General features: G+C 32.1%; 1 protein-coding gene and 1 pseudogene across 4 annotated transcripts; one reads left to right on the top strand and one right to left on the bottom strand.

Moving 5' to 3' along the window:
• The first annotated feature begins 1,897 nt into the window (after nucleotides 1-1,897).
• On the top strand, nucleotides 1,898-6,832 carry LOC120218301 (casein kinase 1-like protein 10). 4 transcript variants are annotated; one of them, XM_039215290.1, is made up of 15 exons: nucleotides 1,899-2,545; nucleotides 2,632-2,672; nucleotides 3,445-3,514; nucleotides 3,622-3,770; nucleotides 3,858-3,953; nucleotides 4,190-4,260; nucleotides 4,748-4,809; nucleotides 4,925-4,988; nucleotides 5,079-5,163; nucleotides 5,308-5,434; nucleotides 5,618-5,691; nucleotides 5,795-5,858; nucleotides 5,998-6,069; nucleotides 6,103-6,122; nucleotides 6,232-6,830. In XM_039215290.1, the coding sequence occupies exons 1-15, from the start codon at nucleotides 2,470-2,472 to the stop codon at nucleotides 6,508-6,510; spliced, it is 1,350 nt and encodes a 449-aa protein (XP_039071221.1). In that variant the 5' UTR covers nucleotides 1,899-2,469; the 3' UTR covers nucleotides 6,511-6,830. The 4 variants fall into 4 exon arrangements, with proteins under 4 accessions (XP_039071220.1, XP_039071219.1, XP_039071221.1 ...); XM_039215289.1 differs by having other exon boundaries at nucleotides 1,898-2,545; nucleotides 5,618-5,667; nucleotides 5,998-6,122; nucleotides 6,232-6,832; XM_039215288.1 differs by having other exon boundaries at nucleotides 1,898-2,545; nucleotides 5,998-6,122; nucleotides 6,232-6,831.
• Nucleotides 6,833-7,219: 387 nt separating this feature from the next.
• Nucleotides 7,220-12,576, bottom strand: LOC120218090 (annotated as a pseudogene).
• Nucleotides 12,577-14,045: the final 1,469 nt, after the last annotated feature.

Raw genomic sequence — 14,045 nt, 5'->3', positions numbered from 1 at the left:
GAATCTTATTAATTTAAAGAAATATTATGAAAAAAAGCATAAATATATCAAATTTATTGTGTTTAGTAAAATCGTTATCTGCTGAGATTGAAAAAAAAAACTAGGTTAAATATGTTAAAAATTACAAATAGCATTTTCTATTTTATTTTAGCTTGTATTTATCTTTAAAAAAAAGAAAAAAGAGATAAAATATTCTTTATTCAATAAATTATTTTCTGCCTTTTATACTTAATAATTTGTATAAATGTACAGTATTTATATATTTTTATCTATTATAATTATATTTAAGATATTAGATATAAAATTGATATTTTAATAATTAATATTATATGATTTTAATTCATATAATGTAAGAGAGTCCTACTTTCTCGATCATTAACACTATACTTTTGTTTTGGAAAAGATAGATATTATCGTAGCAAAACCTAATCAATTGTCGCACTTTATTTTAAAATAATAAAAAGATTTCAAATCTAAAAGCAAATAATTTATCATAATTGAAAGCTTACGAAGTTATCACCTAACGAAAACAACAACAGCCCCTATAAAGTGTAGCCAACAAAAGTTAATTTCATTTAATTAACAGTTATGTGATTAATTTTGACTGTCACAAAACTAGCCATAAGGGCATCATCGAGTACAAGATCATCGACAAAGAGAGCAACTAAAAAAAAGAACAAAAAAGAAACAAAAAAATTAATATTATTTATTTTATAATTATTTTATGTTTATTATTATCATGTTTACATTATAATTAATTGATATTAGAACTTTTTTGGTTTGATTTGGTCATGATAATAGTGTCGATGATATAAGAAATTATATTGTTGGATTGCAACATCAAGTTCTCGTTATGGTGGGTGAAGATTTAATATATTATTGTATAATTGGATTTAAATGAGACATTGAAAGGGATCAATAAGATGTCATCATCCTTGACACGTAAAAACAACGTAAGTCGTAAGGATTGAAAAGCCTTTTTTAAAATTTGTTTACACTTGACAAAATTTACAGGGTGTGTTGAAAGAAAAAATAATTGCTTCCTAGTAGGCAAAATACAAACAACTTTATATGAAGAAAACACTAACCATGAAATTGCAATTGAAACGACGTCTCTATTCACATAAGTTGGCAAAAGACTCCTCTCTTGAAGATCGTCAAAATGTCTTTAAAAAATTTCTCAAATGTAGGGTTGGTTCCGCTATGTTCTTTGCTCCCTTATTATTCATCCTTCAGAGATATCATCTTGTATAGTCGTGAAACTCTTTTTGTTAACGAAATACACAATTTCATATTCTCGTATGTTAAGATAAATCACCTTATAGTTGATCCGAGTTTCAAGCAAGTAGTCTTATTGCTAATGGAATGACTGAAAGTAATCGTAGGAGGAAAACATAATAAATTCTAACAGTAGAAATAAAAACATATCAAACCAAAAATCTAACAATTCCTTTAACCACAGAGATCGTTTAGTTCGTGCGTTTTAAATATCATTTTACTGTATTATGAGTATGATAAATTTATTACGATATTATATCATAATTAAGTGACAAAATTAATATTATATTTTACATAAACCTTAATAAACTAAAAGTTCATATTATATAAATTTAAAATATTTATGTATTTATATTTCATTAATATTATAAATTATATTTTATAATATTTTAATTAATTTGTTTTATCGTACAAAGATGAAAGATGGCCTCAATCATAGTAAACCTAATCAAATATTAAAATAGGAGAGGTTATTTCTTGTTTTAAAATACAAAAATCTACCTACTAATATAATATCAATTATTCTAATAATATATATATATATATATATATATATATACATCAATTATCTTTTTTCTTGGTTCGATAATATAATTATCAATTACATCAACTTTCTCTCCAATCACCCGTTTTTAATTCTCTCTTAGCAAGCAGAGAAAAAAAAAAGATTTTCTTTCTTGTTCGTTCAAAGGAGTTTTCCCGAGAAAATTAAATCCTTGTCTTATAACCCAGATCTAAGGATCATCGCCCGAAATTCTTGCCCATAAATTTGTTCCTTTTAGATTCTCTTCTACATAAGCCCTTGTACCGGAGCAATCAAAGTATACCTTTTCCCCCTATCTTTTATATTCCTAAAACTTTGATTTCCTAAAAAATTTCTTTACTTTATCCTACCTAGAAAATGCAGCTTGATGGTCCCAAAAAGTTTTCTCCCTTTGTTTATCCCTTTAGTCACTAAAGAAGTTAACGATTTTTTTCTTCTAAAAAGGGTGGCTTTGTAAGGATTTTAGAACTGGGTTTTGATCTTTGGAATTGATAGATTAGAATTTTAATGGATCTGGTAGCTACTTTAAAGAGAAGGGAATTAAGTCAATTTGTCAATATCAGTAAAGTGAAATAAGAGGGTAAGGGTGTTTTTATTTCCCTTTATTTTGTTATAGTTGAGTGTAAAAAGTTTATTAAGATTAGAGCATGGAACATATTATTGGCGGAAAATTCAAGCTTGGTCGGAAGATCGGGAATGGATCGTTTGGTGAACTTTATTTAGGTATTATGATAATGGTGTGTTTGTTCTTTTTTTTTTCCATTTGTTCATTGATTTCAGTGGGTTTTTTTTCCTGTTTTGTTTTGCAGGCGTTAATGTACAAAGTGGAGAGGAAGTGGCTGTTAAGCTGGTAAAGTTTGAAGTTGGTGGAATTTTTCTTATTTTTTAGATTGTATTGGTTGATCATTAGAAATGTAATATGGTTGTTTAGCCAAGCTTGTTGCTCTTGTGTTCGATGTTATGATGTGATGTATTTCTTTGTGTTTCATTTGGATGGCTAGTACTTTCGATCATGTCTTTGCTTTTAGAGTGTGTAGAAATATTTCATTAATCATGTATATACATGTGCTATGATGGAGATGCTAGATTTAGTGTTTATAGAGTTACCTTGTCAAAGGAGATCAGGTGGCACCTCGGATTGTTTAAACCCAAGCAGTTCTTTTATGCCGTTTGAAATCTAAGAAAATCAAATGGTGAACTTTCTATTTTTACCAAGTAGTTCACCGAGTTGGAGGTTAGGGGTATGCAATTAGTTCAAGTAGATGTGAAGATAATAAAATTCAGCTATAACGGCAATTTCTGGAGTTTTTTTATATGTTTACTTTTGTAACGTGATAAAGGAATTAAGTTAAGAATTTGTTTGACCATGGTTTATTTTGAGTGTCTTAGAATTGTAGCGTGTGATATTTGTTGCTGATATAGGGATGGATCCATCAATTATTTAAGCTGATAGCTTTAGATTACCTGTTTAAGTGCTTACAAAATTACTCTAGAACTTGTGTCTTTAGATTGTAGTTCCATTATTCCATTGGATAATGTAATTGAGATTCATGATATTGTCGCTGCTTGAAGTTTTAAATTGGCTATCATCATATGCTCTATTGCTCTCCTTGTTTGCCCAGGAACCTGTCAAGACCAAGCATCCTCAACTTCACTATGAATCAAAGCTGTACATGATTCTTCAAGGAGGGAGTGAGTTTTCAGTTTTGTTTTACTCGCTCTCTATGTAATGTGTTTTTCTATACTTTATGGTAAATTGGAGCCTGTAAGTCTTTTTTTCTTTTTCTTTTCGTATGCAGCGGGTATTCCTCATTTAAAATGGTTTGGAGTTGAGGGTGAATACAGTGTTATGGTCATTGATCTTCTTGGGCCAAGTCTGGAAGATTTATTCAACTATTGCAATCGAAAGTTCTCTCTAAAAACGGTTTTGATGCTTGCGGATCAGATGGTGAGTATTCTGCTTTTTCTCAGGGAACTTTAGTATTTTTAGTTGGCTACCTTACTAATAATTGTCCTTTCATTGTTGGTAATTCAGTTAAATAGAGTTGAGTATATGCACTCTCGTGGTTTTCTTCACCGTGACATAAAGCCTGATAACTTTTTGATGGGTTTAGGGCGCAAAGCAAATCAGGCATGTTCTTCTGTTTATTCCCCACATTTAATGGCCCGTGCATTTTCATGGATTTGTTTATGGATGATGTGGCATGAAATTATTTTGATAAGATTTTTACACAATTTTATATACCATTTGAAATATTGTTTTTCCTTAACTGATATTTTAGTTTGACATAACCGTATCTCACTTATTCAACAAGATGTCCTAGTATGCGTTGCTTATCTCTCTTTTTTCCCACCTTTTCACTGCAGGTATATATAATTGATTATGGCCTTGCAAAAAAGTATAGGGATCTTCAAACACACAAGCACATACCATACAGGTAATACTTTTGATGTGTTTGTGTAGAATTTGATATTTCCTCTTGTAGGTTGATCATCGATTGACCCAATGTAAAGAACTCAAAGCTTGACTTAATTCTATAATAGATTTAAAGATCACGAGTTTTCACGGAAAGGCTATTTAGCTTAGCAAATAGAAGATGGTTAAAATTTTTCATTGATTATGTTTGTAGCTCATCAGCATATCTAACACGTCCATTTTCAATCCTAAATTTATAGTGCCTCATAAACTATATGGTTTTGTAATTAACTAATATTAGAAAATCTTCGTATTTAGTTATGCTTTTACCTGTAGTATAAATTGTCAATTCTTCCAATAAGTATAGCTCATATGTTGCATATTTGTTTCTCTGGTGAAGTCATTTAATATATGCCACACTGACCTCATCTTGTACTATTTTTTCTTTCTTTTTAAACCCTTTTACTCCCCATGGACTCACATTAAGTTATTGATTTTTTTTCTTATAGGGAAAACAAGAATCTAATAGGAACAGCTCGGTATGCAAGTGTTAACACTCACCTTGGAGTTGGTGAGCAAACTTATTGCATTTTATATTGATATGGGTTTTTCTTTCAGCGAACACCGGCCATTTTTTACTATTTTGGCTTTGATTTGTGATCCACTGTGCTTTACATAACTTGCAGAGCAAAGCAGGAGGGATGATCTTGAATCTCTTGGTTATGTGCTTATGTACTTCCTTAGGGGAAGGTTGGTTTAACACATATCGGGTTGCTTACTTCACAAACCTTATAAATGCCGGGTCACACTGTTAACTTAGTTTCTTGTTCTCTTCCTCAGCCTTCCATGGCAGGGCTTGAAAGCTGGCACCAAAAAGCAGAAGTACGACAAGATTAGTGAAAAGAAGATGCTTACCCCCATAGAGGTAGCATTACTTGCATCTGATTCCTGTGAACTCTTTTGTTCAAATAAATAGTTGAACTGTTCAAAATGTTTTCCTCCTAGTTCTCTTCATGTTCGAGAAATCAAAGATTGGTTGTATGCCTGATGATTTATATGCCATTTTCAGGTCCTTTGCAAATCATATCCTTCTGAGTTCACATCATACTTCCATTATTGTCGATCACTACGGTTTGAAGATAAACCAGATTATTCATACCTGAAGAGGCTGTTCCGGGACCTTTTCATTCGAGAAGGTTCACTTGCTATTCTAATTTTCTCTGTTCAAATTTTGCTTGACTTTTTGAATTTTGTTTAATTTTGAATACTGAATCAGTTTTACAATTAGTTCATCATCATAAATTTGCTAAAGAACTTTTATCATGAAATCTGCTTTTTGAACTCTCGAAAGTATTGATTTTGACAACAAACCAATGCAGCTTATCAGTTTGACTACGTATTTGATTGGACTATGCTGAGATATCCGCAGGTTGGCTCTAGTTCAAGAGCACGGGTCGGTGATCCATTAACTTGCTGGACTTGATTTCCATGGAAAAATTAATTTTGTTTTCTTCATTAAAGATGCTTATACTATGTTTCATATTATTTTTCATCAGCCAAACCCAAAGCCAGGTTTAAATCCCCCAGGAGTATCTGCTGAAAGAACTGAAAGGCCTGCAGGTCTGTTCCTTTTCACAACCTGATTTTATGATAATGTAGGAAAAATTAATTATTGTTTTAAGACACTTAAATTTGACCATGTTCTGACCTTGATTTCCTTAACTTACGGCTTTAGCATGTTTCTTTTTTTTTGCTCTAGTTGGCCAAGAGATTCGTGAAAGGTTTTCTGGTGCTGTTGAGGCATTTGCGAGACGGAATGGATCTGGGCATGGTGATCAATCTCGATACAGATCTTCAGATGATGTGCCATCATCCAAGGACGTGGTGAGTGATCTTGCTTCTGAAAAAAATTTGATTTTATCTATTGTTTTTCTATGAATTCCAGTTTGCATGTTTTCTTTTGATTTTCTCTTGAACATTTTCTCTCCTTCAGCAACCTGATTCTGATAGAGCTCAGTCTTCCTCGAGAAACGGTAGTACTTCAAAGAGGCCTGTTATTTCAGGTAGCCGGCTTGGCTACTCTGGTGAGTCTAGTGAAAACCGGTCTGGCAGATTGGTCTCAAGCGGCAGTTGCCTGTCAAACACTCAGAGAGTCCAACCCGGTTTTGAATCCAAATCATCTTTTACTCCTGCTGCAGCCACGAATGGTGGTCGCATTGATGCCCTTCGGAGCTTTGACTTCTTGACAATCGGAAGTGGGAAAAGGAAATAAATGGCAAATGCATCTAGTACTCAAGGATTTGCTTGTTATGAAGGAGATCTCAGCACAATAACAGTATTTACAAACAGTGTACTCTGTATATCTATGACCTTGGTTTGGTTTCATCCACAACTGCAACAATCTCCCCGAAGAAGTTACTCTTCGGGGGAAAATTCGTCAAACTGCTTCCTCGTGCACCCTTTATCAGGTATTCTTGCCATGAACATGCCTCTAGAGTATCATTAAAGAAAGAAATGATATCATGGTCATCACCTCAGGAAAATTGTTGGTATATTTCCAAGTTCCAACTATTTTCTAGCTGTAATAAGCACTTGTATATTTTCAAGTTCCATGTTTGGGTAATATAGGTACCATGTAATAAAATTACAATAGGCAAATTCCAATCCTCAAAATTAATAATAAATATAAGATTGTTTCGAATGAGAAAACATAGATATAACATGAACATATTTACACGAGTCGAGTGCAAATGGTAAATCATTTGTATTGTATACGTGAGAACAAGTTATAAGATTACATGTAAAATGACAATGGGGTCTCGTGCAGGGAATTCTTTTTTGCTTTAACAATTGACATAATGTGGAGAGGGAAAATAAACAACAAATATAAGAGTATTTGCTTTCAGAAATCACCTTCACTAAAATAAAAAATCTACTACTAACAGTTCTCAAACCACTTTTGTTTTGGGGGACATTTGCACCTAAAACTTCTCAATGAAACTTCGGAACGTAAAGATGCGGTGAAAAAGTAAACCTTGAACAGGTTGACTAGCAGCTTCGGCTGACTCGTCCTCTGCAAAACATAGGCCAAGATTAAGACGACCGAACCATAGCTCGATTGACAACGTTTAGTTCTTGCAATGTGCTGAAATTAACAACTATTATATGCAGCAACGATATCGAACAGAAATTGTACCGCACCAACCGAAAGCAATATCTTACCAAAAAGGGATTTGATGGAGGGTCGCTTAGGTTTCGAGCTCTTCTTCTTTAATTCAGCTGCACCATGGAACAAGGCAAAACCAGTCAAATAAGAAGAAACTTACCAGGTTAGAAATTCGCAGAGGATAAACCTGTGTTCAAAAAAACTAGACGATGAAGAAGAGAGATTGAGAAAAACATGTATCAGCGATCATCAAAAGATACATGAAGTATTTTTGTTAGATACAGTTCGGGTATGGAAATCAGAAGCAGCAAAGGAGAAAAAAAATAAATCGAGGGAGGAAGAAAAATACCAATGCCAGGTAACTGGTTATCATTTACAATCTCAAAATTCTTGTACGTGTAACCCACAAAGTTTACATCTTTGGATGGAAGCATCTGCATCAAAGGGAAAAATAAATAAATAATGGAGTATGTGAGTAATAGAAACGTCATTTATCAGATACTACCCTTTCTTAACCATTTCATGATTATATTAAAGCTACGGTACGTAAAAATTTTCACATGAAAATGGTTCTGGTATTTATAGGAGGAGCAGATTTTCAAAGAATTCATATGATGAAACATTAGTATAGGTGCAACAAAGGATCCAAAAGAAATCGCCCACCCGAACCCTAAACTAATGGTGCCATTTAATTTCGAGAACCCCGGTAAAGAAAATTTCGTAGCAACCTTGGCTAAGAAACAGTCACTCCTCCAGGTTAACGGTAGCAGCAGAAATTACAATATAAAAAAAAATTCTCTATGATACCAATCTTGGTTCACAACTTTTTTAATTGAAAATACATGAAATTGTCCTAACCTTTCTCCAAGGACCTGATTTTGCGGCGGATGGAATTTGGTTGTCAGCCTGGTGCATCAAAGAAAGGAAAGCAATAAGAATATGTCTAAACAGGCCGTTTATATTTATAATGATCATAACACTAATCTACCTCTTCGAACTTCTCAAAATTTTGCGTGTCCAACTCATCATTGACTTCAGGAATGAATGCAGCTTTCATTTGATATAACTTGTCCCATTCAATACCTTTAAACCATGGGTGACTCTGAAAAAAAAAATAAAGCCAGTTAGTTTAGTAAGTTGCATTCTAATTTTTAAACAACATCAAAGAATCCAGAACAGGACACACCACACAACACCTTAATTTCATGGGAGCCTTTTGTGCCAAGCCTCTGCTCGACATTACATAAAAGTTTACTGATAAGATCTTTTGCTTCTGCTGATAGTTTTGCTTCTTCCGGAAATTTTAAGTGTGTTCTCCAATTTACTATCTGGAAAATGTAGAAAGAAGATAACTACAATAAAGGCACATAAAAATATATAATAGCACAAAACGAAGACACCACCATAACTTAATGGTAAAAGTTACCTTCCGACAGGTTGACATTGGCTCGTCTGAATAAAAAGGCGGATATCCAACAAGCATTTCATACATGATAGCACCAAGAGACCACCTAGAAAAATATCCAAGAAAATTATCATTACAACCCCACCTCTAGAAATGAATACAAATGAAATATCTTGTTTAATATACAAACCAATCACATTCCATTCCGTATCCTTTCTTCAGCAAAACCTCTGGAGCAATATAGTCAGGTGTACCAACTGTAGAATAAGCCTGAAGTATCACAATATTTAAGTGTTCAGGCAACATTACTTTTCAATTTCAAAAAATGTGAACTCTTAACAAAACCAAACAAGGCCTGAACTGCAAAAAATGGAGAAATAAGTCGGGAACTTTCTTGCTTTGTAAGCCCAATATTAGCATCAGTAATAAAAATACATAATGTTGCATTAGTTACATCATGGTAGTCAAGTACTTACAAGCATCCTTCTGTTCCTCTGCCAGTGCTGTAACTGCTCTTGTTGTGTGCGTTTTGGTGCCGCAGGTCGTCCATCACTTTGAAGAGCCCCACTGAGATTCTTTGCCATAGAAAAATCCTTTTCCTGAAGATTACTGCAATCTAATGGTTTGCATAATCCAAAATCTGATAATTTCATGTGACCATTTCTATCGAGTAGTAGATTGTCAGGCTTGATATCCCTGCAACATGTGACAGAGAATGGGTTCATCACTTAGTCCAAACTCAAGAAAGCAATTATATAAAAGTGTGCAAAGGTTTACCCTATGTTTGGATAAATAATAATAAAGGAAAAGAAAGGAAAGCTAAGGAAAAGAGAGGAAGGCCAAAGAAAAGAAATGATATATTTATCTCTTGTTTGGATAATTAAAATTAATAAAGGAAAGAAAAGGAAGAGAATTTTAACATTGGTTAAAAAGTGGAAAGGAAAGGAATTGTTTTCATAATTTTTCCAATTATAAACTTTATATAAGTAACATATAATAACAAATATGAAACTACAACTAACCTTGAGACACAAAAATTTCATGATATATGAGTCAAATAAATATATATCTATATTTATAATAGAGGTTGCTAAGCAGAATATAATTATATCTACCAATATATTATAGTTGTAGACTCAATACCAAAATATCTAATAACATGCATTTTTAAAGAAATTAGTGGAATATATATATATATATATAAACTCAAACATAAAAAATTTATAGTTCAAAAAAATAAAATTTAAAATCCAATATTTAGTCCAAAATATTATTTAAGAAAATTTAGAAAATAAAATGTAAGAAAAGAAATGAAATTATAGTAAATTATACAAATTGAAAAAATGGACATTTTAAAAATTAAAATATTTTTATTTCCTTTCCTCCCACTTTGCCCCAAATTAGGGTTTTAAAAAATAGGTTAAAACAAGGGAACGTGAGGGATTCTCAACTCCCCTTACTTCCCCTGCTATGTAAATTTTCCCCCAAACAAAGGAAAGGATTGTCCTTTCCCTCTACTTAGTTTTCCCTCACCCTTATCCAATCCAAACATAGCGTTAATTTCATTCCGACTCACCTGTGAATGTAATTATGTTTGTGGATTGATTCAATCGCCAAGACAGTTTCTCCAACATAAAACCTGGCCTCATCTTCAGTTAGTATATCTTTCCGCATTAGTAAAGTCATCATATCTCCCCCGGGCAAATATTCCATAATGAGATATAGGTATTCTTCATCTTGGAAGGAGCAATATAGTTTAACAATGCAATTACTGTCAACCTCGGCAAGTAGATTTCTCTCAGCTTTCACATGTTCAACCTGAATAACAGAAATGCAAGCTAACAAGTTAGCAACATGGCGCAAGACAAGTTAAGGAAACTACATAGGCAGTTCAATATTGTGTACCTGGCCTCTACGAAGCATCTGACTTTTTGAGCTTCTTCATAGCATAAACATGACCAGTTGCCTTCTCCCTACAGACTCTAACCTGTAATGAGAAAAGGTTGTGTCAAAAGTAATTCTGGCAAAACAAATCAAGATGTTCAGAAGCATTAGTATTTAGTAACAAGCAAATCATGCAACTAAAGCAATAATAAGTAGAAGGCTCTCCTTCTATAAATTCCCTAGATGCATTGTCCGGGGAAAAAGGTTTAATAATCTAGTGATAGTCATAACTCATCAATTTTTCTAAACAATGGCAAGAAGATTAAAGCAAGATCAGAAATAGAAGAAAAAGAAACACCTATGTATGTGTACAATATAACAATGATATAATTACCTCCCCAAATGCACCCTTGCCAATCATGGTCAATGGCTCAAAATCATCAACTCCCATCTTATGCCTCTGGATACGCATGTATTCTGTCTCCTTCTTCTCCAAATATTTAAGTAAGTTGTTTTGTTCTTCTTCAGAGACTTCAGCATCAGCCAACTTCTTTTCTAGAATATCACGTCTGCAGAAAATCATAGTTAACCAAAACCACTATCCCTCTTCTTCAAAAAGAAAAAGGACCACAAATTTTGCGGTGTTCCCTCGATCAAAAATACATTTTAGCATGTTATATTTTTGCAGATGATATGGAACAAAATAACAGCATTAAGTACTTTCGCATAAATTTCTTGAACCAAAACCTGCTACAAAGCATCTTGACATGTGATAATTCTGCCAAATTGCCAGTCCATAATATAGAACACAGTTACATTGCACGCTATATTATAGTTATCTGAGTATAACAGTAACTATTACATGGGGAAATATCCGATAGAGGAAGAATTTAAATCATACCGCTCCTTCCTTTCCTGCAGGGTTTTCATCTGCTTCTTGTAATGGTCTTCAATATACTGTTTTGCAGCTGCTACCCGGTGTTTGGTGAGATTTGATGGTGCCTCTTCACTTGTTGGCGGTTTAGACCCCTCTTTTGCGTTACCTGCACCTTCTTTATTCTTTGAAGGCCTTAACTTATCTTTCGATTTCAACTTGTTGAACCAAGACCTTGTAGCTTCCATTGGTTTACTCGGTACATACAACAGCTTATAAATTTGCACTCCTAAATATACATTACAGTTATGCAGGAATAATCTTGTTCCGACTATCTCATGCTCGCATACAGAAATCTTATCGAATTCAACACACCATTGTTTACCAAAATATCCAACAAACAGATTCTGCAAAGAAAAACAGAATTGAAATGAGAATACATACACAAAGAGAAACCAATCAACACATGAAACAGAATTTTAAGTTGCTATCAGCTGTCAAAGGATACGAACAAATAAACAAACAAAAATGAGTTAATTGGGCAGAAAATTCTAATCATCAGAAACTTCACGATCCAGTAATTTATCACCAAAGATTCAGGTGCAGTGTTAGCTTAATTAGTACCAAATAAATTGATGCTTTGATCCTTGCCAAAAACAACAACTAATTGAAAAGCAATTTAAGTCAATCAATAAATTCAAAGCCATTCAAGGTAGATGTTGCGGAAGAAAGAGGCAATGATGCTTTACATTTAAAATAAAAATCCAGCATTTTGCTAATTTCCTCAGCAACCAAACAGAAACTCAAAACTAATCTAAGAACTAATAAAACTCACAAAACACTAAAATACTCACGACAGTTAAAAGTTCAATCATTTGAAGGAAAATCTAATAATTAAACAAACTTACCAAAGACGCTCAGCAGGATGAATTTGTAAAAGCAAGTGAGAGAAGGGGTAAACCGACAGCGTATTAATTGTAGAAGAAAACCCTGAATCGAAAGAAAGAAGATGAAGGTGAAGGTGAAGGTGATGAAATTAAGTATCGTTGGTTAGGATTTTATGGAGGCTTTGGCTTTGCCACTCCGACTTTACCTTTGCTTTTTTTTTCTTTCTCATTCTTAATTTTTATATTTGATACTTTTGACTGAAAAATTATTACAATCTCAATCATATTTCAGTTTTATATTTTTAATCTATTTTTTATTTTATTTGAATCAATTATTTATTTATAATTGTAATACAATAAATAATATATATATATATATATATATATATTATAAGGATATGAGGTGGATAACTTGAAAATAATTGGATTGGAGTTTGGAGAACTGTCAATATTTAATTAATAGGACAAATAATATTAACTTCTTCATTATAAAGAAATAAGGATAAATTACATATTTAATAATTCAACTATTACTTTTATTTCTTTTTTGTCACTCAATAATTTTAAAATAAATTATATCAAACATTTAGCTTTTGTTTTATTTTGATTACTTGTCGTTAAAAAATTAATGTTGATATTAACATTTTACTATAAAATAATGCCACATGATCATTGAAAAAAATATCATGTTAACAGTTCTGTTAAATTTTTAATAACGAATGACAAAAATAAATTAAAACGTAATGTTAAATATAATTTAAAAAAAATAATTAAATGGCTAAAACAGAATAAAATGATAATTTAGGTATTAAATTTGTACTTTCCTAATAAATAAATACAAAGCCTTAATATCTGCCTTACACACAACCGCGTTATACGCGTGTCCCTTGCCTAATGTCAATACGAGTTGTCGCCCGCACACGTATTTGTTTTTTTTATATTAATTTGAAATTGTTTTCAAAAAAATATATTTTAAATTTCCAAAATATTATGACTCAAAAGAAAATGTAATTTAATCGTTAATTTAATTATTAAATGTGAGCTTTCATTGCATGAATCAATTTACCTCTGTGATTAAAGAAATCGTTATTGTGAGGTCATAGGTTCATTGATTATCAAATGGTTTAGAGTACATAAAATATATATTATTTTGTAATCGACTTTAGTTTAACTAAATAAACAAATTAATGGCTCGTTCGTTCGTTTATATTCAACTCAATCTTAAAGTCATTAATATTTAAAAACTCAATTAATTTTAAACTAAAATAAAAAAAATACCTAAATCAATTAAAGAATAAACCCTAAAATTATTTGGAAAGAAAAAAACTATCCTCAAATACAAATCCAATTAATTTTATATTTGTTCGTTTATATTCGCTTATGCTCGATCGTTTGTGTTCGTTCATGTTCGTTCGTTTGTATTCGTTTATCATTTTAATAAACGAACAAGAACGAATATGAACAAGCTATATTCCTTAATGAACGAACATGAACAAGAAATTTTATCCGTTTAGTTGTTCGTGTTTATTCGTTTGTTCGGCTAAAGTAAAACGAATGAACGTGAACATATCTTCGTTCCTGTTTGTTCGGT

The sequence above is a fragment of the Hibiscus syriacus genome, unplaced genomic scaffold (genome assembly GCF_006381635.1).
Source record: "Hibiscus syriacus cultivar Baekdansim isolate YM2019G1 unplaced genomic scaffold, ASM638163v2 tig00110195_pilon, whole genome shotgun sequence".
Lineage (NCBI taxonomy): Eukaryota > Viridiplantae > Streptophyta > Magnoliopsida > Malvales > Malvaceae > Hibiscus > Hibiscus syriacus.
Note: the sequence above shows the minus strand (reverse complement) of the source record. Positions and strands in the feature narration are given on the sequence as shown.

Excerpts from the sequence above, each read along its gene's own strand:
- LOC120218301 (XM_039215288.1), top strand. The coding sequence starts at position 2,470 with ATGGAACATATTATTGGCGGAAAATTCAAGCTTGGTCGGAAGATCGGG. Across the intron at positions 5,164-5,307 it reads AGATGCTTACCCCCATAGAG|GTCCTTTGCAAATCATATCC; the intron begins GTAGCATTACTT and ends TGCCATTTTCAG. Across the intron at positions 5,435-5,617 it reads GGACCTTTTCATTCGAGAAG|CTTATCAGTTTGACTACGTA; the intron begins GTTCACTTGCTA and ends AAACCAATGCAG.